Source organism: Astatotilapia calliptera, chromosome 20 (assembly GCF_900246225.1).
Source record: "Astatotilapia calliptera chromosome 20, fAstCal1.2, whole genome shotgun sequence".
In the NCBI taxonomy this organism is placed as follows: Eukaryota; Metazoa; Chordata; class Actinopteri; order Cichliformes; family Cichlidae; genus Astatotilapia; species Astatotilapia calliptera.
In genome coordinates, this window is record NC_039321.1 from 14,161,214 (window position 1) to 14,186,184 (window position 24,971).

Sequence of the window (24,971 nt, forward strand, 5' to 3'; positions counted from 1 at the left end):
TTTATTCGGCACATAAGCAAGCGGGTTGCTAACTCAGGGGAGAGCGCCCTCGTACTACACCTCTCTTCAGTCTGGCACACACACAGAACAACCAGGTCCCCCCACCTCTTCCTGTACACCCCCCTCACTACTTCCTGCAGCACAACCAAACATGAATCTTAAAGGAACAACAACAGTGTGCAGGGATAACCAACATGTCACTGTCCAATAACACTTAAACATCGTTACAATATTTTGAGGTGAGAATGTAGCTGTATAAACTTCAAATATCTGATCCCATCGACACATCGTTTTCAACCCCCCCCCCCCGGTCTTTCCCTATTCGGGTTAAAGATGATATATAAGTCACTTTGATAACTTAAAAATGTTATTGTTTGGCTTTATCAGTGTTTTATTTGTTCGTGAGTAAATCGGTTTGGCTGAGACTAAAGTTATTCGACTAGATTAAATTAAATTTAACTTTATTAATCCCTCCGGAGGGTTCCTCTGGGGTTTTCACACAGCTGAATAAACATCAAACAGAAAACTAATTAAAGAAAGTGTGAGACGGTCGAGAGTTTACGTCAGTGCCCGGTTATATTTTCACTCCACCGAGGGAGCTCATGACATACTACCCGGCTTTCTTTAGACCGCGAAGTGCGGGTCCTCAAGTGGAAGCAGCCTCTGAATTTGCACACCCCCGCTGTTTCCGGGCCGGCCAATAATAACGGTGACATTTAACGTATTTTATCCGATAAATAAACCCTGTAAAATGTATTTATCACCCCCCCCCCCCCCCCCCCCCCCCAACAGCCCTTTTGAATGTCTCCCTAATTCTGAGGTCTCAAGGTTGGGAAAGTATAGCCACAACACCTCACTCTTGGAGCACTTTTTTGCCACATGTATCGCAAACCATGTCTCAGCTGTTTGTGAAGGTAAAATACGTCCGCACAATTACGCTCAGCCATTGTTGTGAGTGCGCGCACCAAGGGGCTGCGAGACATTTATACAGCCGTATTTCGCACATGATTATGAAAGGCGGAAGAGGAAGTAGTTTCTTTGAATGTAGACAATCCGAATGTTATAGTTTCTTTCCACTGTGTTGCTGTAAATGATAAACTACAAATTAACCCTTAATTACTAAAAATATCAATATTTTAATGTGAGAATCGATTCTAGAACATAAATGACTGGTATCGGAGGAATCGATATTTCAGGATCAATCCGCACATCACTACCAGAAACCCCTCCTTCCTGCTTTAGCCAGTTTGCCTTCCTCTGCTCCAACCAAGTTCCCTCCTTCCAGTGTTGCGAACTTAGCGACTTTGTCACTATATTTAGCGAGTTTTCAGACCCCTTTTTAAAAAAAAAAGTCGCTAAAAAAAGACGTGAAAGCGCGTATTGCTTTTACTCTTAACAAGCAGCGGGTGCTGTAAGTTCTTCTTTTACTCTTTTACTCTTATGCTGTTTTGTGGATCACAAGGTTTACAGCAAAATCTCCAGTGTTAAATTAACACTAGAGAGTGTCTATATGGGTCCACACCTCTGAGTGTTAAATTAACACTTTTGACAGTGTTATATGTTTAAAAGTAACCTAGTCAGTTTTTTTTTTTTTTTGCCTGTCCCATTTGGCTCTTTTGCCATCAGAATTATTGTCTAAAGGCAAAGAAAGATGCCCAACGGATTTACTTTACCAAATTGACCATCCCAGCCTTGCCATAATGGTCTATTTGATTCACCTTTTATTGTTTATTTTATTTTCACTTGCTGAATACGGGACAGACTTGACTGGAGAAAGAAGGGGAGAAAGAAAGAGGGAAAGAGAAACAGCTGAGAAGAGGAACGGGGGAGAAGGGAAAAAAACAAAAACCAACAGAATGGGCAGAAAAAAAAAGAAAAGAAAAAGAAAATGCATATATCGATCACCTGGATCACCTGTTGAGAAAGAAAAAGGAAAACAAGCAGAAGAGAACAAGAGTAATAGAATAAACAACATCACAATGATATATGGGAATATAACAGTAAATAGGCCTACTAAATATTTAGTGCAGCACATAAGATCAACAGAACACAGTGTGCTTTGAGGTAGGAGCCAAAAAGGGTGTAGTTTGTGGGTGTGATCACCACAGTGCCTATTTCGGGTCACTTTTGCCGGTCCAAGCCCGGGTAAAGGAGCAGGGTTGGAATTGTGACATTAAAAAAAACAATAATTGCTAAAAGAAATTTAAGTTGTAGTTCTAAATAAACTCTAAATGCATAGGACATTTTTTACTCACATTATGTCTCTTCCATGATGTTATTTCTCTCTCCAACAACATAGGTTACAATTAGATTAGCATGACCAATTATGCAAATTAGACAATGACGTCATTTGACTTCTAGCGACTTTTAGGACAACCAATAGCGATTTTCCTTACTGAGGAGTTGGCAACACTGCCTCCATCTTTGGTTCAGCTGACTGGAGCTACTTTTACATTTAAAACAGTAAGAGCTAAACTCACCCTCAGCTTTTATGTGAATGGAGATTATTATTAACCACTGTGGTGTAATTTTGTGGTGAAGACTGTATTTCTCTGCATACAGGGAGTACCACATCTTGCTGGTTGATGATTCAAACGCTGATCCAGCAAAAGTCGGCCAGAAAAGGTGAGGTGGCTACAATAAGTGATGAGTAACTCTGAAAATTGTTTTGAGGGAAATATTACTAAAAGATTGGAATGAATCATTAGGACACTAGAAAGACTACAAGAATTGACTTTCTCCTGTTTTTTCTTACAATTTTGTTGTGTTTTGATTAATAAGCTATAATGTTTAGCAAGTTACTCAGGTTTGCTAGCAAGTTCGGTTACCTGGTTGCAGATTTAGTTAGCCGATTATTTTGCAGGATATTACACTGCTGTAATTTCACAAATGTTGTTTTTAATAATTCAAATATTTAAAAAGTGTGTACAATATATTTGGTGACCCCCCCCCCCCCCACCCCCCAAAAAAAGAAAACCCTATCTTAAACTTTAATATCTTATTTTAGCATTAGCATAAAGTTAGCATAAATCCCTTACACTCCTGTTAGGAAAATTTTATTTTAGTCTGTATGCAGCAGAAATATTTTCGTTTTCCTGAATAACTCTTTTTTTCTAACATGTGGATCTTCTTCAGCAACTAAGAACCAAATTAGTAGTTGGATGAGCATGCTGTGTGGGTCTAAATATTACTATTTTAATTTAAATTCGTTTGTTTAATGAAAGACAGTTTGGTTCTCTGGCTAGGCAAGGCACAGTTATAGGAGCTAAAAACATAAACACAGATATGTGAAAATATTTTTTAAAAAGACTAAAAACCTTTAACTACATAGTTCTAAAAATATATATTTCTATTTATTTTACAGGCACATGGGATTTGAAGTCTCTCTGAGTTCTGGTTGGGATAACAGGAAGGATCGAAAGGAATCAAAGCACAAAGCAAGGGGGTAATAAGATTCATCACAATACCGAGAATGGCTTTTTAAATTAATTTGATCCTGTGCTCTAAGGCTGTTTAAATTACTCAACCAAGTAAAATACTAAAATCCTAGATCATAGTTTGGATGATATGATGGCTGAGTGATATGACATAAAGATCATTCATAAGTCGAAGCAAACATTTGAGACACTACAAGCTTTTTTATTTTATTTTATTTTTCTAAACCGACTGATCCAAATCGTTTCTCAGCTTAGAGGAATTTTAGTTTTTAAGAAACTAACAAAACATTTTAGAGGTTTTTTCGTCTTTTAAAATTAAAACAGTTTTACTGTTCAAGCTGTTTTTTACTCAGACTCATAACAAAATGTGCAAAAGGGCAGCTGCTGTTGCTTCAGGAATTTCTTAATCATCTGTTCACATAAACTAATGCCACATATGCAGTTGTAACCTTAATGTAACATCTGAGTGAATGTGGCCAGGATTTTGAGCACTGCAGGTACACAAGCATGAGTTTATGAATGAAATTGATTATGTATGCAATGTTACACAATATCAATAGAAGCAATATAATTTTATTCTTTATCTTTTTTGAAAATATACAACCCTACGTTGTCCCCTCACAGTTAATTATGTGAATAGGCGAATGTGGATATAACCACAAATGTTCAGCATGTATTTAAGACTGAGGGTCTGTGTTGTTAGTCCAATAATCACACAACTGGTATGATAATTCCAACTTTAATCGTCACCTTCTTTCATTCATACACACAAGAGGAAAAGAACTGCCCATCCCAGAAACCTCTATGTCCCCTTCCCGCCTACACGTAGCCATGCCCCCCTTCACTGTACACTTGCACAGTGGGACAGATACATCTTAACAATATCCCCTTTTCCCACGGGGTGGCTGTAGCTCAGGTGGCAGAGCAGGTCAGCCACTAATCAGAAGGTTGGTGGTTCGATCCCAGGCTGCCTCCTGGCTGCATGCCAAATATCCTTGGGCAAGATGCTAACAGGTACAGTAGGCAAACCCCATGTTTGCCTACTGGTGGTGGTCAGAGGGCCCGGTGGCGCCAGTGTCCGGCAGCCTCGCCTCTGTCAGTTGGGCAGCTGTGGCTACAAAGTAGCTTGCCATCACCAGTGTGTGAATGTGTGTGTGAATGACTGAATGTAGTGTAAAGCGCTTTGGGGTCCTTAGGGACTGAGTAAAGTGCTATACAAATGCAGGCCATTTACCATTCTTTTTTGTAATCGAAGTCTTTATTTGTTTTTAACATTTCACAACATGAAAAAACAAACAAAACAACCAACGAAACAACAACAGGAAGGAAAAAAAAAAAAACAATAAAGAAAAGAAAAGACAGCTTTCAATCCCATAGTTAATCCACCTTTATACTTCGGGTCCATTTTCAATACCTGTTAACTAACAGTACACCCGTAAAAAAAAAAAAAAAAAAAAAAAAAAAAAAAAAAAGGACAGTTAACTCAAATCTTTAAGTCATTCCCTTACTGAGTGCCTACACAAACAAACAGTGCAGCAAGCGTACAACATAACTAAAGATAATTGCCCTGACCAAATAAGTTCCAACCATCTCAGCCAAAAACACGTCCCCACGATTTGTCAAAACCCTCCCTATCATCATTAATCCTAGCCAAGAGTTTTTCATACGACACCATTTTCAGCATAGTTTCTTTCCACCTATTATATTCTGGAGGAGATGGTTCCTTCCATACACTCAGAATAACTCGAGCCGCTGTGATCACCCCCACCTTTATAACCACAAAGTCATATTTTGAAACCCCAGGTAACAGCGACCGATCCCCTAATAAGCACAGTCTTGGTGACAGGGGTATCATCAAACCAATCCACCTTCCTATTTTGTCCAACACTTTTTGCCAAAAGGGATAAACTTTCCCACATTCCCAAATAGCATGTATAAATGTCCCTGGATCTGAACTACATTTCCAGCATACATTACTGGGACTAATTCCCATTCTATAAAGTTTGGATGGAGTGAAGTACCACCTGTGTATTAATTTATACTGAGTAAATTTACCCCTGGCCTCCCTTATATACTTATCAGAGAATGACAAAATTCTGCGCCAGTCTTCTTTAGAAATTGCACAACCCAGATCCCTCTGCCATATAATCCTCAAGTTTTCACATATCTCTTTTTTTGGATTGTTAAACAGTTTGTAGAAAACAGCCGCCCTATGTGCTGTACTGGACAATTCTAAAAACTCCACCACCATATTCGAGCTTTGAGCAAATTTTCCTTTGGTAACACAATCCCTTATTTGTAAATATTTCCAAAAATTATTTTCACTTATCAAACCGTATTTTCGGGTTATTTCAGCAAATGACATAAACACTCCCCCTGAGTAAAGATCACTTATCCTGCGTATGCCTTTGACAAGCCATTCCTTCCAGAACACAGTTTTCCGCCCAATCCGTACAGCAATATTGTTCCATAGCGAGGCATAAGGTTGTCTTAGATGAGATGCTCCACACAACTTGTGCACCTCTACCCAGACAGCTTTGGAATACCTGAGCACTGGGTTATCATGAGAGTCTTGTCCATTAGTTGCCGCGCCCTGTGAGAAAACATCCAAAGGTGTGAAAGGGCTCGCTAGTTCCTGTTCGATCTTCATCCAGCTCAGCTCAGAGCCCGATCCTGTCCAGTATTTGGCCAGTCTTGACAATCCAAAAGCTAAATTATACAACTTCACATTTGGGAGGGCCATTCCCCCAATGTCTTTAGAGGCCCACATTTTCTTTATATTCACTCTCGGCTTTTTGTTATTCGGCCATTTACCATTCTTTAAAGGAAAACAGATTAGAACAATTTCCTTTTTTTCTTTTTGAACAATATAACAGCTAAACATAATATAACACTCCAAACTAGTGTTTAAAAGAAACATTTTTATGAGTGTTAATTTTTATTTTTTGTCATTTGTCCTTTCAGCTTTCTAGCTGCCATTCCCCTTCTCTCAGGGCTCTTAGCAGTCCAAGTGCTGATGTTCCCACTTTTGTCAGGCAGTTAGCAAGCTGCTCTTTAGTAGATGTCCATATGATGTGCTGAATAGTCCCTGTGTGCATAAGTTCTTTGATGCTACTGATGTCGAGCCAAAGCCTCTTCTCAGTTACAGATTTTGTGGACTTGATAGCATCAAGAAGGGAATGGTTGTCTGTTACACAGACAATTGGCAAGATGTTGTGTGTACCATCACCAGTGGTGAGCTCAGAATAGAGTGCAGCCAGAAAAACAGCACTGTTGATCCCATCTACAAGGGCCAAAGTCTCTCCTGCTAGTGTACTCCGTGCCACCCTGCTGATCCGTTTTGACTGCCAACATATGGGCGAAAACTTTCCTACTTCTCCCATCAACATGATAAAATGTCCACCTTGTGTGCCTCCGTCTGAGAGGTTGCCCATGGAGGAATCACTAAACACCACTAATTTGAGGGATTTGCTTTCACCCAAGAACTGAAACCGCAGGGTAACCTCCTCTGATTTAAGTTTTCTGATCAGTTTGTTTGTGCAGTGCATTGTCTGAATGGTAGCATGTTTTGTGCTTGATGCCAGGATGGAAATGTCACACATGATGTCAGGTCTGAACCGGAACCGGATGTAAGTTCCAAAAAACTGAATTTTGGAACTGAAATTGAATTGTAGAACTGAAACTGAATGGTGAGAAGTGAATCTGAAATTATTCGAGAGCTGAATTTTTAAAGGATAAAATGCAGTTTCAAAGCAAATCAATTCATTTTCAAAATATAAAATTCAATTTCAATTTAGTGATGATCATTTTCAAACCATAAATTCAATTTCAAATTAGACTAATTCAAATTCAGTTTTCAAAAGCATTTATTCAAGTTACAATTCCGATTCAATCCGAGCAATTCAAATTCAAATTTAACTTATTCAAATTCAGTTTCTGATGGCACAGATTTCTGCCCATAGATGTCTTCCTTCACCACTAATATTTCATCTCTGTTTTTATCTGTGCATGACTTGGCATCCTTAGATAGTGTCACATGAAGGTTGTTTACTTGCTCCACATTAATGGAACCCATGGATCCAGCAATTTCCTCTGGCTCACTGTACTCCATGTTGTACCACTTTCTGTTTTTCCCAGTGGCTTTTCCTGCTCGACTGATTATTTTTCCAGCATATGTTTGACCTGTTTCTTTGTCTGTGTATTTAATTATTTGTCCAACTTTAAGTTTTGATCCTTCTATATCTGTGATTGAGTGAGACAGTGTGGGATCTTTTTCTCCAGGTTGTATTGGATCAGAGGACTCGCTGTTTTCTGCAGTACCGAGCAGTTCATTTTCTGTACTGCCAAGTGGTTCATCGTTAGTTGGTGCCATCTCCCCATTTTCATTTTCAAAATCGTGTTCCTCACCAAGTACTGCTGCTGGGGTCTTTAAAAGATTTTCATCTGTTTTACTCTGATTTTCCTCTTCAGTTTCTTCCATGTTCAATTGTGGTTCATCCACTTTTCTGAGCCTAGACTGGTGTACTCTGACATAGGTTCCTCCATGCCTGACAAATATTATTACACCATCTTGGCCAATGACCACCCCTGGACCTTTCCACTCATGACAGTCCGTCCTTTTGTAATAGACTTTGTCCCCCATTTCATATTTGTCATTAATGGATCGCAGCTGTTTGCGAAGGGCCCTTCGTATCCTCTCAGAGCATTCAGCTTCTGTAAAAGCTCATCTCGTTGGGTCCTTGGGCAAGACACTTCATCCGTTGCCTACTGGTGGTGGTCAGAGGGCCCGGTGGCGTCAGTGTTTGGCAGCCTCGCCTCTGTTGGTGTGGCTACAATGTAGCTGCCATCACCAGTGTGTGAATGTGTGTGAATGTGTGCGTGAATGGGTGGATGACTGGATATGTAAAGCGCTTTGGGGTCCTTAGGGACTAGTAAAGCGCTATATAAATACTAAATAATAAATTTACCATCTCATGGCATGCAACGTTGTAATGTGCTGGGCTATCCATGTACTCACTTCAGCAGGCACGTGCAGAGGGGGGGGCTAGAGGGGCTTGAGCACCCGCCCCTTTCCTGATGGGTGCCCAAGGTGCCATTTTGTTGAGGCAACTTTTTAAAAAAATATATATATATTTTTTTTAATGTGTGTGTGCGTGCGGAGTCCCGTCTGTGCCCCTCAACAATAATATTTAACTATTAATCACAGTTTTGCTAAATAAAAGGATCTGGCTTGCATCAGTCACATGATCACTATTAACCAATGATCGCAAACACAAGTTAACTCAGAGACACAGACTGATGCGACAAAACCAGTAAGTAGGTGTACAGCGCACACTGTAGTGTGTAGCACCCAGGAGTATTAGCTTATTACGTACACGTTGGTAAGCTGTCTTGTTGCAACTGACGAACTGAAACAAACGAGCGTGCTGTGTGTGCAACAGCGTGACAAACATTACCTGTCCTTTTATTAACTGCACAAGTAGTGCTGGTCACAGCTGCTGGCTACCTGTGTAAGGCTGTCATGGGTCTGTAGCTCTGTCCACCGTTTTAGGGAACATATTTAGTTTTAAAGTAAGTTACAGGGCTTTTCCTGCCTTTCTGGAGGGATTATATTTCACTAAAAACTATCTAATATGCATGTCCACATAATTATGCATTATAATAATATTTTAAAAAACACACGCTGTATTTTAAAGAACATACATTAAGAAGCAGGTTATATTAGATTTATATTTTAAATAAGACAAAATTTGGATTTTACAGCAGTAAAATGATTGTATCTCTACAGTTTAAAAATGTAATAAGCTTTGCCCTGCACAGAGTGGATAGTGAAACAAATGGAATCATCATAAATACATTATTTCATATTTATTACTTCCCCCTCCTCTTTGCTTTATTATTGTAGCTCTAGTAATAAATAATAATGTAAGGATTCTGGATCAGCACCATGATGCCCATAGTATATACAGTATTCTGAAGAAGGTCTAAAATGTCACTGTGTGTGCATGTGTGTGTTTTATTTAGATGGATTTTTAAAAAAAAATATTACTCATGATATAACATTGTCCAGACATGCCTGGTAAGGACATGAGGAGGAAACAGTAGGAGCTGTGTGAGGCTACTAAAGGCAGGGCTATAACATTTTTCTGTCATCATTTAGATTAAGTGCAAGAGTAGTTAGGTGTGGATAATTAAATTATAGTTTATTGCAATAGCAAGTTGTGCCTTGTTCTCAGATGGACAGCAAGTGGAGAGTGATATATGAAATGATGGGATGGAAGGAAGAAGAGAAGCAAAGACTGATTCACAGGCAGAGCCTAAATTATTTCTCACAGTTTTTTACTGCCTTATGGTTCCAAGCGCTGTCACCAATCTTTGCATTTTGTTATTATCTCATGACACTTGTTTAATCAGCTACCATCTCTCCTGTGGACTTTTTACTGTCTACAGTCTCAGATCAACACAGCCCTGCCCTCCAGCACTATCCACAGCAACCCCTCAACAGCAACATTGTACCCATCAGGTAAAGCATCAGCTACATTTGCTTTGCCTTGTTGCCCATATTAGATTCTTGATGAATGTGTGTTGTTGTTATTCAGCCTGGCTCAATGTGCCCCTTTTTAACTTTGAGCACCCGCCCCTTTAAACCTCTCTGCACAGCCCTGCACTTCAGTTTCCAAAGCTGGGGGTCTGTCAGTAAGGACTGAAGATTTGGATTTTGTCCAAAGACAAGTTGATAGGGACTGTAGCCATGTACATTGTGTATACAGTTCTTTGCCATCAAAGCCCAGTCCGGAGCAGTTTTCCAGTCACACTCATTGTCTCTCTTTACCTTCAGTAACATTTCAGTAAGGATTTGATTGTGCCTTTCAAGCAAGCCATTGCTCCATGGACTATACCCTGTAGTGGTTTTAACCTCAATGTTAAATTTCTCCGCCATGCTTCTTATTTCTTCATTATTAAATTCACCGCCATTGTCACTGAATAGTCTGCGTGGTGGACCGTGGATGCTTATCCAGCAGTGGATAACGTGCTTCACTATCTCCCTGCTCCTTAAAAATCTTTTGCTGATGAACTTTTTATCAAGACCCGTGGGAATAAAGCTTAAATATAAAGACCCAGGTTCTCTGTTCAGATTAGGGCTGTGATACAAGTAAGCATAATGAGTCTGTGTTGAAGCGGCACTGAGTCCATATTACTCTGTTTGACAAGAATCTACAGTTTTCCTTGTGATTTTGATCATGTAATATACTGAAATGTCTATTGTCCTTGAGTGTTTGATTTAGTGCAGAAAAACACATGGATTTGATGCAAAATGCAAATAATATTGGGAACTTCTCATCAAAACGGAACTCTCAAGCTTAAAATATTCAGAATATTTTGAGTTATTTTTGCTTCATTCTTTGCTTTGAGTCAAGAAGATCAGTTAAAACTACCGTGTGCCCACATTAATTACATTAGATTGTTGTTTTTATGTTTAAATTTGCTGTACACTGCATGCGTGTCCTGGCTGATCATGAGTTAAAAAATGAGCAACGTGAAGGATTGTCCCAGTTTCAGGCCGTCAGTAAGGTTCGTGTTTGGGTAGTGTTGATACTGTGCTACTGGGTCACTTGCACCGTGGTGTCCGGAAGATTACAGATGAAAGATATAGTGCCTTAACCCATTTGATTTGTCTTTTGATTTATTTATTTTTTTGTAATTTATTTTCTTGTGACATAAATGAACCAAGTAAAGAAAGCTTTAAAGCAGGGGTCACCAACCTTTTTGAAAGTGAGAGCTACTTCTTGGGTACCGATTAATGTGAAGGGCTACCAGTTTGACACACACTTCTCAAATAACAAATTTCCTCAGTTTAACTTAATTATGTGTTATCATTAATAATTAATGATATTCATTTATGTACGGACACTAATTATGTTAATTATTTTTCACCATAATTATAAAGAATGCAAGTAGGAAACAAGGTAGGAAACATAAATATCAATATGCAACGCTTTATTTCTATATATCTCTGCAAGTATTTACATTTTGAAGTGATCACTTCTACAACATCTTCACTTACCACTAACAAATTTTAACAAATCATGCACTGTTACATACATTATTTTTGTATGTATGTAACATACAAAAAATCAACTTTCAAATTTTACAGAACTTTTCACCAAATTGGCAGCATTTTAAAGCAAATTGTCACATGTTACACTTAACAAACACATTTGTTTTTCAATAATTAAATTCAACTTTGACATGACACTGTAATGTTGCCACTGAGAACATCTAATATGGCTTTCTTTGTCTGTTAGTGGGAAACCTGGCATTGCAGGCTGTTCACCAGTGTGTTGTAATCTGGGGTATAACTTGACACTGCAACTCTGAGTGAGTCTTGCAGATGTGCATCAGAGAGGCGTGTTCTGTGTTTGTTCTTGATGAAGTTCATGTCAGAAAAGGCTGATTCACAAAGATAGGTTGAACCAAACAGGCTGGCAACCTTCATAGCTGCTGTGCACACACCACTGTACTTTTCTGTGTCAACAAGGCACCAAAAGTTTGGTGCGCCCAGATAGGCTATGAGGTGGACGTCATTTTGCAATGTTACAATTTCGATTTCCACCTGTCCAGCATCCAAGCTGAACATTGAACTTAGTTGCTCAGCAATGCATGTTGTGTCCACATTCATGAAAGGATTGGAAACAAATGAGACACATGGCTCAAGCTGATCAAGGTCACTAAACCTGTTCTCAAACTCTTGACCAAGTCGGTTTATGACTTGAGTGTACTTTTCTGCAACTTTGTCAAAAGTCTCAGATGCAGAAGCATTGTCTTTCAGCACCATCTGCACAGAGGGAAAGTGCAGCACCTTTTTTCTCTGTAAATGCACAGAGAAAATGTTCATCTGGGCTTTAAATCCATTTAAAGCACTTATCATGTCAGCAACAGTCTTACCTTTGCCTTGCAGCTCACAGTTCAAATGGTTCAGTTTCCTAGTAATGTTTGTTAAAAACGCAAGGTCAAGTGTCCACTCAGTGTCCTCCAGCAGAGATGTGCATGAACTCCTTGATTTCACCCAAAAGTGACAAAAAACGAAGCAAAATCCGTCCCCTGCTGAGCCATCGGATTTCCGTATGTAGTAGCAGGTCACCATATTCAGCTGACAGCTCCTCCAATAGCACCTTGAATGTTCTGTGCTGTTTAGCTCTGGAGCGGATGCTGTTTATGATTTTCACGACGGGAGTCATGACGTGCTCGAAGCCGATCACCTTTGCACATAACGCCTGCTGGTGAATGATGCAGTGGTAATGCATGAAGTTTGGGAACTCTGTGTCACCTTTACAGTGAGCGATGAATCCCGTATGTCGGCCCATCATAGCAGGAGCCCCGTCGGTAGTCACTGATACCAGCTTTTCCAACGGTACCTTTTTCTTCGCGAAAAACTCCTTCACCGCGTTATAGATGTCAACTCCCTTCGTAGTTGTCTTTAGCGGCAGTAGTGTCAGAAGTTCTTCTTTTGTGGAGAAACCATCAAATACCATCCGGATAAAGACCATCAGCTGTGCTGTACTGCTGCTGTCGACGGACTCGTCACACTGGATGCTAAACCAACTGCACTTTGCCAGATCCTGATCCAACTGATCGGCCAAGTTCCCGGACATAGCCGACACTCTTCTAACAATTGTAGTTCTTGTTCCAGCTGGACATCAGAGAGAGTGGAGATTACATCGTTTCCATATTTCTCGTCTTTAAGCACAGTTTTTGCAATTATCATCATTGCTTCTTTGAAAACCTCCCCGTCTAAAAATGCCTTCTTTTTCTTAATCATGAAATGTGAAGCTCTAAATGAGGCTTCGGTTGCTTTTTGAGAGTTTTTCACCGGTCTCGTGAAAAAAGACTGCTGTTTGCTCAAACCTGCCTTTAATTCGCGGGCCTTTTCCGCTTGCAGTGTGCTGCCCTTTGGGTAGTTAGCATGGTAGCTTGTGTGACACGTTCGGAAATGTCTCTCCACGTTGTGCCGCTTTGCCGTTGCCACAGTTGCCCCTCAAATGAGACACACGCATGAAACTTTCACAGTGGTAAAAAAGAACTCTTCCTCCCATTCACTGTGAAAATTATATGTTTTCTTCCTTTTTTCAGCCATGTTTTCCTCATCTCCTCACCTTTGCCTTTGCTGGTCTTCACGGCAACTGTTTCCGTGGAGACCAGCTAGCACTAAATATTAGATCATGATCTAATATTTAATAATAAACATTTTTTATATATATATATTATCTCTAACAAATTAACACCAATGCAATTGTGATTAAAAAAAATAGCAAGAAAAAATGAAAATAGATGCAGCTTACTGGTAAGTTGTTATGGTGAGCTATTTTTAGAACAGGCACGCGGGCGACTCATGTGGTCCTTGCGGGCGACCTGGTGCCCGCGGGCACCGTGTTGGTGACCCCTGCTTTAAAGAATTGCTTTTTTGATGAATGCTCTATTCACCGTGGCAAAATAAATTATTCCATATATCAGCAGTTCCAGCACAACCTCAGTCATGTTCCCGTGTCATGTCTCTGTCCCTCTTGTCATGTACAGTTACAAGTAGTAGTGCGGGAGCTAGATTGTTTGAATACAAACTCTTCTTAGGAAGCCTCTAAAGTCAGGCACATCACATGCAAAGATTGCGCCACAAAAGTCTAGATCTTTAAAACTTTACTTACTTTAGACGTCTGCAGCCCTAGATTTGAGCAGATGGGTGTCTTCGGCTTAGAGGTTTTTTGGGGTTAGGTAGAGTATTGCACAAGTGAAAAAAAGTGTTCTTCTCCTTTTCTTCTCTTTACCCACATGTCCTGGAGTTAGATGGCGTCCCTGAGCCTGGTTTAACCAGACATCTCTTCCTTACAGAGGATTGTCTGATCTATTGTGTTTTCTCTCTAATATTGTAGGCTCTTTACTTTACGATAGAAACCACTTTAAGACAAAGTTTGTATTGCTGTCACTATATACACAAAACAAATTAATTTAATTGAAAATAAAATTTTATATTTATTAAATTTTAGGAGGAAAATGTTTAAATGACTCACACAAACAGGATTTACTAAGGTTGTAGATGACTCAAAGCTGTGAGCACGGCGCCAAAATTTTGGCTCTCTCCTGTAGCTCTTCGCTGAGTTTGGAGCCGAATCCCACATATTTCTGGTTGTGACACACGCTAGGCACAGATACACCCACACACACGTCGTTAACATTGGATGCACGTTTATTGTGAGTGTCCACAGAATGACAGCTGAACACCGTTTGACAGCGGTCGGTTTCCCCAGCTCCCTCTCCTCCGCTCCTCTCCGCCTCACTATATAAAGGGAAGGAAAACCACCAGCACCGCCCCGTTGCGCTCACTGCACCACTCCTCCCCTGCAGCCGCGCCCTGGACCACACCTCCGCCACACACCCCCACCGCCCGACTGAGGCCGGGAAGCCCACCGGCCGAACCTACTCCCCCCCCTCGCGAGCGAGAGAGGAAATCGGCCACCGCCATCTGCGCCCCCGGCCTATGGACCACCTTGAACTTAAAAGGCTGCAAAGCCAGATACCACCGAGTGATCCGGGCGTTGGCATCCTTCATGCGATGAAGCCACTGTAGCGGGGCGTGGTCCAAGCAGAGGGTGAATGAGCGCCCCAGGAGGTAATAGCGAAGGGAGTCGACCGCCCACCGGATAGCCAAGCACTCCTTCTCCACGGTGCTGTAACGTCTTTCGCGCTCCGCCAGCTTCCGGCTGATGTAAAGAACGGGACGGTCGGCCCCCCTCACCTGCTGGGACAAAACGGCCCCCAGCCCTCTGTTCGAGGCGTCGGTCTGCAGAACAAAAGGGAGGGAAAAGTCAGGAGTGTGAAGCAGCGGCTCCCCACAGAGAGCCTTTTTCACCTGCACAAACGCCGCCTGGCACGGCCCCGTCCACTGAACCAGATCTGGAGCACCCTTCCGGGTAAGATCGGTTAAGGGGCTGGTCAGCTGTGCAAACCCTGGCACGAACCGGCGATAGTAACCCGCCAGCCCCAAAAACAGTCTCACCTCCTTTTTGGTCTTAGGGCGCGGGCAGGATGCGATAGCCGCCGTCTTCTCCACCTGTGGACGCACCTGCCCGCCCCCCAAGTGGTACCCCAGATACTGCACCTCCCTCCGTCCAACTGCACACTTCTTCGGGTTGGCCGTGAGCCCCGCCTCCCTCAGGGACCCCAGGACCGCGGCCACCCGCTGCACATGCTCCGCCCAGGTGTCGCTGTGGATGATCACGTCATCCAAGTAGGCAGCAGCACACGCAGCGTGCGGGCGCAGCACCCGGTCCATGAGACATTGGAAGGTGGCAGGGGTCCCGAACAAGCCGAACGGAAGCGTAACGAATTGGTACAAACCGTACGGAGTGGAGAAGGCCGTTTTCTCCCTGGACTCAGCAGACAAGGGAATCTGCCAGTAGCCCTTGGTTAAATCCAGTGTCATGAAAAAATGGGCCGTGCCCAGCCGATCCAGGAGCTCGTCGACCCGGGGCATGGGATAAGCATCAAAACGTGACACTTCATTCACCTTGCGATAGTCGACACAGAACCGTATAGACCCATCCTTCTTCACCACCAGAACGATGGGGCTACACCAGGCGCTGTGCGACTCTTCTATCACTCCCATCCTCAGCATGTCAGCCAATTCCCTCTGCACGATTTGGCGTTTATGCTCAGGAAGCCTGTAGGGCCGTGAACGCACCGTCACGCCAGGCTGCGTTACAAAATGATGCTCAATGAGAGACGTCCGGCCGGAGAACACGTCAGCAAAACGCTGTTGTAACGCGACAACGTCCGCTCTCTGGGTCTGTGTGAGATGGTCATCACAAGGGAGGGAGGCGGGAATGATGGAATTTGGCACCTCCGGCCCCAACTCATCTCTCTCCTTAACCAGGCTCACCAGAGAAGTGGTTTCAACCTCTCTCCACGCTTTAAGGAGATTGAGGTGATAGATCTGCGTGGCCCCTCCCCTGTCCGACCGAGTGACCTCATAGTCAACGTCCCCGGCTCGCCGTGGGATCACAAAGGGTCCTTGCCACTTGGCGAGCAACTTTGAGCTGGAAGAAGGGAGTAATACAAGCACTTTGTCTCCCGGTGAAAATTGCCTGAGTCTAGCCCCTCTGTCATACAGGCGTTGCTGACGCTGCTGAGCCTGGAGCAAATTCTCCCGTGACAACCTCCCCAAAGTGTGGAGTTTTGCTCTCAGGTCCAACACGTACTGAATCTCATTTTTGGCGGGGCTCGGACCGTCCTCCCAGCTTTCTTTAATCAGGTCGAGCACCCCACGTGGCCTCCTGCCGAACAGCAGTTCAAAGGGAGAAAATCCCGTGGAGGCCTGGGGCACCTCCCGCACTGCGAATAACAGAGGGTCTAGCCAGTGATCTCAATTGCGTTCATCCTCGTTAATGAACTTCCGAATCATGGACTTTAAAGTCTTATTCAGCCGCTCCACCAGCCCGTCAGTCTGAGGGTGGTAGACGCTGGTCCGAATAGATTTAATGCCCAGTAATTCGTACAGTTCCCGCAGTGTACGAGACATAAACGACGTGCCCTGGTCAGTCAGTATCTCTTTCGGGATTCCGACTCGGGAGATGACCTGAAACAGTGCCTGCGCTACACTCTTTGCAGAGATGGTGCGCAGCGGGACTGCTTCCAGGTACCGCGTTGCATAATCCACCAGGACTAACACAAAGCGGTAGCCACGTGCACTCCGGTGAAACAGCCCGATGAGGTCCATGCCAATGCGCTCGAACGGGACCTCTATGAGTGGAAGCGGACGCAAAGGAGCTTTTGGTATGGCCGGCTGATTAACAAGTTGGCAGTCCGGGCAGGACGGGCACCAGCGGCGCACATCCGCTCGGATGCCCGGCCAATAAAATCGGGCCGTTATTCGCTCCAGAGTCTTTTCGTATCTCATATGCCCTGCCATGGGGTTATAATGAGCCGCCTGGAAAATCGTTTCCCGGCGGCCCTGCGGCACCAACAGCTGGGTGTGTGTCACCTCCGTGCGAGTGTCACGACTCACTCAATATAACCTATCTTTCATTACAATGAAGTGTGGGTAGGTCCGCACGGCTTCAGGGCGCACCACGTGACCATCAATCTCAATCACTTGGTCAAAGGCTGAGCGTAGGGTGTCGTCACGAGACTGCTCCAGTGGGAAATCACCCGTGGGGGGAACTTCCGGAGCCAGCGGGGCTTCCTGTGAAGGACCCGCCGTCTCCCCCTCCCCAGAGTCAGTGTCGGACGACCCCGCGTCACCACTGAGCGCCGATCAGACATTACATGCTACTAGCGGTCGTGATCGCACCCCCGCGTACTGTCCCAACAGATGATGAAACCCCGGCCAATTCGTACCCAGAATTAGGGGATGCGACAGGCGCGGGCTAACCGCAGCCGTTACTCTATGCGTTTTGCCCTTATACTTTAATAACAGCGGCACTATGGGCACTATGCCCTCTGACGATCCCGGCTGCAGCCAGCATACGGCCTCGTCATGCAGCTTCCGGGCCCAAGCAAACGGCCAATCCGCCACGGCCAGCCGACAGGCCCGGAACTGCCGGCGATGATATTCAGCGGTGAGTCCCAACCGGTCCACCACCGCCCGGCTCACGTCCTGGAAGCTGCCCCTCGAAGCCGGCGGCAGACTCAGGGCCGCCGTCCGAGCCTCCCCCGACAGCAGAGGAAGCAAACGCGAAGCCCACTCCACCTGCGGCCACTGGCAGGCCTCCGCCGTGGCACGAAAAGTCTCCAGAAAAACCTGGGGGTCGTCCCTGTCCCCCATCCGGGGCACCGCCACCGACAGCGGTGGGGGCTTCGGCGGGGCAGCGGCGCCAACCAGCCGCTCCAGAACCTGAGTCTGCCGGTCCGTCTGCTCCTGCAGCGCAGCCAGGTGAGCCCGCTGGGCCGCCGCATGGTCGTGGTTCATTTTCGCCATCTCCGCCAGCATCTGCGCCAGAAACTGCAAAGGCTGGGCGGGCGGCGCAGCCTGCGGGTCGGACATCCCCACACCGGCAGGCTCCTGGGTTTCGGCACCACTTGTGACACACGCTAGGCACAGATACACCCACACACACGTCGTTAACATTGGATGCACGTTTATTGTGAGTGTCCACAGAATGACAGCTGAATACCGTTTGACAGCGGTCGGTTTCCCCAGCTCCCTCTCCTCCGCTCCTCTCCGCCTCACTATATAAAGGGAAGGAAAACCACCATCAGTCCAAAATCGCCATCAGCTGTTCTTACCAGCACCGCCCCGTTGAGCTCACTGCACCACTCCTCCGCCACACTGGTCTTCAGTAATACTGGTATATTAATGTAGCAGAACTGAACTGAACTGAACTTGACGTGGAGTATTGGATGGAGGGACAAGAAAAATTTCTATAAAAGATGCGTACGGGGATATAACTCTCATCTTCATAGGCAGCCGGGTTACAAGTGACCAAGTTACCGTGAGCACAGACTTACAAAAATCCCATGCAACAGGTCTGCCTGTTTTTGGCTCATTAATTTGTTCTACTCTCGGCCAATTGTTGATCACCATTGAAATGAACTGACTGTGTTCTTTTTCTGCACCCATCAAAACATTTTTTTTAATTGCAATATCATGCTGATATGTACTGCTTAGTACATTTGGGTTTCAACAGCTTACATTAATATGATAAAATGGTGCCATTATTGAACATCAATGAATGGCTTTACTTCAGCTAAACTTAAATGTAAATTATCATTGGATTAGGGATAAAAGGTTAATGCACATATACTTGATTCTCGGCACTTACGCCAACATTAATTTGTAGCAATTAGATTTAAGAAAATGATAAGTGACTGTTTTTACCCATTTCTAACACATACTTAAAAAACTACTTTGCTTACTTTGAATGCCTGCTTGACTAAGCAGCACTTACTGCTCTGTAATCCACACACTGCTGTCATGATTTGTCTGGCCGGAGTCAAATGCAGGACTCAGGAATGAAAGTGCGGTGAGTTTATTTACAGTGCTGGTGTAGATAGTGCTATATACAAAGTCTTTTTGAAGTGCTCGGTTTAAGAGTCCAATATGTACAATATGTGAATCAAAATCCCCGAACAGAATCTCCTAAGGTAAGGTAACAAACACTCTCGGAACTCCGCTGGGACATCCTAAGCACATAAAGAAGCACATTAGAGGTCTTCGGCCAGTTCACAGAGCCTTACAAAGAGACAAGATGAAGAATACCACAGTTAGATAACACTCAGGTGAATTCTGAAGGTCAGGTCCTACCTTAAATAGCAAACAGGTGAATGACAGTTTTCTGTGTGAGAACAGCATTTTTATATGCATCTTTTTCTGCATTGTGTTATATATTTCATGCAGCTAGTAATATCAGATGGCCAATATATCAATCAGACTTTAATGCAGAGTGCATCCATTACCATAATAGGCAAATAAATATATTGTATATTGTTGTAAATTAACAAATCAACGTTGAATGGCTTTTAATTTTTAAGGTGTAATTTAAATTACGATGGCAATTACACTTTGGCGTTCCATCTCCTTCATTACTCTTCCCTTTGTGTACTAATACTGAGGATGTGTTTGGACATGAGCTACAAGGCACAGCTATCATTGAAGGATGAAAGTGTTGTTATTGTGAAGAAATACACTATTTGATTACCATGTATAGGAAAGACAAAGTACTTGCCTGTGATTTATTTCGAATCAGGAGGTAGGTGTGCATTCTGCAGAAGAGCTAAGTGCTCATACCCATCTGTGCAAACAAATGGCGCTAAACAAAACACAGAGTGAGTACAGTAGAAGAGTGTGTGGCGTCTTTATATGTAAAATAAAAGATGAGCTATTCATTCTGTGTGTCAGGAAAAAGAGAAAAATTGAGAGATATACAAAAATGGAAAGAGTAAGAAATCATGTTTTTTCCTACTCGGCATTAGAGCAGGGCGATATGACCAAAACTATTTATCACGATATACATTTGAAAATTTGCGATAATGATATAACTGACAATATAACTGACACTAGACAAAATACTTTACAACTCTTCAACTTTATTAGTGCAAAAAAACACCATCAATGTATTTTCACTTAAACAAGCAGCTGTTTTTAATGTGCATTAAAGTTACATAAAAGTTTAACAGTGCAAATTCTTTGCTGACAGTTTAACCAAAAGGCATTTCCAGTGGAAACTGGCCGACATATCCTCAGCATAACCATGTATAATATCCACAAAACTTAAAAACAGGTTATACACACACAATACGGTAACATTATGTTGAAGCACAGTACGTATCACTCCGCCAGGCTCCTGCCTACGATAGCCGTAATGCTCCGAAAATCCATCAAGCGGTGCGGCTTCGTAGCTTAGCAAAGTCGTACTGAAACATTTGACAGATTTTCGAGCGCCGTGTACATAAAATCGTTTCGAGGTCAGTAACCAGAATTCATACATAAGGCACACGGGATTATAAGGGGCTCTGTCGAATTTCAGAAAAATCAAAGGATTGATTTTAAGTGCGCCGTATTTCCCAAACAACACAGTAATAACGACAGCCTGCTAGCATGCTCTACCAAAAATAGTGCTTTGTTGTGTATCTGACGGACGAAAGCTAAACCAGTTCCACACCACTGAAATTCCAGCATTTTTACAAACCAGTTCTGGTTCATCTGTTTTATTCAATGATCCACTTTCGCTCTTCTCATTCTGCGTTGCCACCATGAGCGTATGTAAACAAAGGCACTGCGCATGTGCGTTTTACACATATTCTATCGCGATATTTCATTTTCTTATCGTTGCCCAACATTACACCGGTATTACCGTGAACGGTATGATATAGCCCAGCCCTACTCTGTATTATCAGATTCTGGCAAGAAGAATCTTCAAGTTGAAAATAATATGTACATTTGTAATCCTAGAGGGCATGTCAAGAACATATGTGTCAAGTCCCGTTTCTCAGAGTATCCATTTGTCCTTCGGGTGGATGTACATCAATGAGTTAAACAAATTTGCTTGCATTATACAAAGTTTTGGAACTTTTTTGTTCGCTATTTTTGTTTCAGGAAGCTCATTATATCTTTAATGCACATATTTTGGTTGTATTATGTCAGCAGCACCATGGTTGACTCTATGTTTTCAAATAGAACAATAAGCTAAATTGCAGTAAAGGTTATAAGGAATGTGTAATGAACCTTTGCGGCCTTATTCAGGCCAAAGTGTAATATATATATATATAGCATGCACAATGTTTAATTTTCTGAGCAATTCCACCTCCCTTTAGAAGATCCCTGTAATGGCTTTTCATGTGACCTGTAGCACTAATGAAAAATGCCATGTTAACCAACCGATAAATCTGACATGTGAGAAGACAGTGTGCCATCACTCCCTAAACCATGTTTGATAGAAGTAGAAGTAATGATGTTCCTTTTTAGTTTAGGACATAGAAAAGACAGGGAGAAGGATTAAAAAGGGAGCAAAAGAGACAAACTGGAGCACAGGCCAGCAGGGGAATGGGGGCAGCCATACTCGGTTATGGTAGAAGCAGCGAATCCTGGAGGGAGTAAACCTTTAGTTTCTTATTTTGTCTCTGACTTCATTTGTTACCCTTGGCAGCTCGAAAAGAGATGACATAACCACCTCAGTGTTCAATAAATCAATGTAGATATTTGCCTTTTAAGTTTGCATGCATGACCCAAAGCTTTCTGTTCTCTCCACAGGGAGTAAGAGGATGGGTATGTTGCCTCTTGCTGTAGTTTCTCCACCACTACCATGAGCTGGAGTTTTCTGACTCACCTGCTGGAAGAAATCCACAACCATTTTACATTTGTGGGCAAGATCTGGCTCACTGCTCTCATTGTTTTCCGCATTGTGCTAACAGCCGTAGGAGGAGAGTCAATCTACCACGATGAACGAAGCAATTTTGTCTGCAACACAGCCCAGCCAGGCTGTGAGAACGTATGCTACGACGCCTTCGCTCCACTCTCACACGTCCGCTTCTGGGTCTTTCAAATTATCCTGGTGGCCACCCCTTCAGTTATGTACCTGGGCTACGCTGTCAACAAAATTGCTCAGGCAGAGGAGAAGGCAGAAAGTGGGGGAGTGAATGGATTTTCCCAGAAGAAACCCAAGAAGCACTATCTTGCAGGCAGAAAGCAGCACAGGGGCATTGAAGAGGCTGAGGATGACGACGAGGAAGACCCGATGATCTATGAAGTGGCAGAGGTGGAGAACGACGATTGTGAAGCAGAAAAGGGAGGCAGCTGTGATAGAAAAGTAAAAGCCAAAGTACGCCATGATGGGCGTCATCGTATCAAAGAGGATGGATTGATGTGCCTTTACATCTTCCAACTCCTGTTGCGCTCCTTGCTGGAGGTTGCTTTCCTCTATGGTCAGTACACCCTCTATGGCTGGTCCGTTCCTGCCATCTACGTATGCGAAGAGCAGCCCTGTCCTTATAAGGTGGACTGCTTTGTGTCGCGACCAACTGAGAAGACAATCTTTCTCCTCATCATGTACACAGTCTCCCTGCTCTGTCTAACACTCAATATATGGGAGATGCTTCACCTGGGCATAGGTACCATGTGTAAGATAATACACTCGACGAAGCTCCCCAATGAGGAGCTCTACGGGCTGGCAAGAGGACAAGGCCGTCTTAACAAGGTGAGATTGAGTGACCCATTTTCTTGGAATGCACCAGCGCCTCCACCTGGGTACAACATCGCCATCAAACCTCCTCTGGTAGGTAAAGGGAACCACAACCAACCACTACCCATCACTGATCTAACTAATGCCAAGCTGGCATGTCAGCAGAATCACGTGAACATTCCCCAAGAGGAGCGTCAACAGAACGGCATTAATGATGAAAACCAGTGCAGAGCTGGGAAGGGAAATGCACCCAGGGCTGTTCATAAGGACAGTGGTAGACCTCAGAAAATCCTGGAGGGTGATAATCAGACCTACATCCAGCTGCAGAGCCACACTAACAACCGCAGCACGCCCCACCGTGAACGTAAACACCAGCAGACCAACAGACATGCCTCCAGCAGGGCATATACAGACAGAGGTAGCAGCGGCACCAGCAGTAGCAGCAAATATGGAGTCAAAAAGGGTTCAGAGTGGATTTGAAACACGAATATCTAAAACAGCTTAGCTATTTAGCTCAGTTCAGTAAATAAGCTTTGTATAGCAAGAAAATAGAGCGCGGGAAAGTATCAGAAATAATATCTTGAATACCTTTTGCGCTAAGATTTTGGTACCCTGTTTCTGTTTACCTTGTTTAAGAGACTTTAATGCTGCAATTGAAAGTGCCTTACTTAAACCATCTAAAAGCAGCTTCATTCAAACTGAGCAACCCTTTATGTTACAGAATTTAAGTTTTTTTTCATTGCCATCCACAGTTAAAGATTTGAATAATTTTGCTCATGAATATTCAAAATTGTTCTTCAGTTTCTTTTTAGTGTAGATCGTTTTCCCACAAGCAACAAAAAGGCTCTTTTCACCTATGTACTGCAGCCCTAAACCGTATGAATCATTAGATATTGTCTTTAACATGCCAGTTCTCTCGTAAAAAATGCATGATGTTTAATTGTGAAAAATCAAGAATAGAGAAGTGAATATTCTGCTGAGTTCAGTTAATGAGTGATCATCCTGTTTCCTGCCTCCTGCACACTATAGTCAGGCAGTGCCCTCCTCACGACCACAGGGAGTTTGTCCGGTAGTCTAAATGCAGCTGACTGGAATGTCCTGCTGTCTGTTTTATGTAAGTTAAAACAACAATGTCCTGGTCTAATTCTGATGATTTTTTTAGAAGTTGTGTTTGAAAACAGCTGACAAAAAATAAGAGACAGTATGTTTCAGCTGTTAATTTCACCATATTTTCCTTTTGGTAATTTAAAAGCATTTCCACTTTTTTTTGAGAAAGAAAAGAGAAATTTTCATTATTGTTTCGAGAAGCAAGCTTAAAAAAAGTCATATATTATAGTACAGGTATTACCTTTTTTTAACATACTTTACTTTTTCAACCATTCATCCAGTAGTGTACATTAAAAAGAACGAGTGTATCAAGCTTTATGTATGCTTCATTTGTTTCTTTCTTTTATCAATCTTTTACTTTGATTTCCATATTTTCAGTCTGAGGCCATTTGTCATTGGTTGTTACTGTGTTTGGTTTTGTTAAAATATATTTTTTGGAACAAAAAGTTCATGTTTTGAATAAAGAGTTTCTATTTGTCTCATAATCTTTGTCTTGTTTTCAATGATTTGATTGTCAGTCTAGAATGAAAACTATATTATTAATTTAATGCTGAATATTTGAGCATGTGGGTAATTTGCACTGGTAGTCAGCTTAAGCTTGCATTGTCCTCTGCTGGGCACAAAGAGGGAATAATATAATAGTTCTATGTCTCTTTCAGTGGGATCCCTGTAGATAAAACTTACCAAAAATTTTCTGTGTCTATATTTTAAATCTGTCATATATTGGAAGTTTTATTGAAAGAAAAGCTCATCACTGAGA

The 24,971-nt window shown here is 42.8% G+C and overlaps 1 protein-coding gene across 6 annotated transcripts; it reads left to right on the forward strand.

Annotated features, from left to right (window-relative positions):
* Positions 1 to 2,378: 2,378 nt before the first annotated feature.
* LOC113013704 (gap junction gamma-1 protein-like) lies at positions 2,379 to 24,640 on the forward strand. Of its 6 annotated transcripts, none has more exons than XR_003270853.1 (4): positions 2,379 to 2,463; positions 2,563 to 2,625; positions 3,365 to 3,445; positions 9,888 to 9,917. XR_003270853.1 is itself a non-coding variant. In XM_026154837.1 (4 exons), the coding sequence occupies exon 4, from the start codon at positions 22,229 to 22,231 to the stop codon at positions 23,582 to 23,584; it is 1,356 nt and encodes a 451-aa protein (XP_026010622.1). In that variant the 5' UTR covers positions 2,379 to 2,463; positions 2,563 to 2,625; positions 3,365 to 3,445; positions 22,177 to 22,228; the 3' UTR covers positions 23,585 to 24,640. The 6 variants fall into 6 exon arrangements, 5 of the variants coding, with proteins under 5 accessions (XP_026010622.1, XP_026010624.1, XP_026010625.1 ...); XM_026154837.1 differs by lacking the exon at positions 9,888 to 9,917 and adding an exon at positions 22,177 to 24,640; XM_026154840.1 differs by lacking the exon at positions 9,888 to 9,917 and adding an exon at positions 22,177 to 24,640 and having other exon boundaries at positions 2,387 to 2,463; positions 2,542 to 2,625.
* Positions 24,641 to 24,971: the final 331 nt, after the last annotated feature.

Bases quoted from the DNA above. Each gene is read 5' to 3' on its own strand.
- LOC113013704 (XM_026154837.1), top strand. From the start codon at position 22,229: ATGAGCTGGAGTTTTCTGACTCACCTGCTGGAAGAAATCCACAACCAT.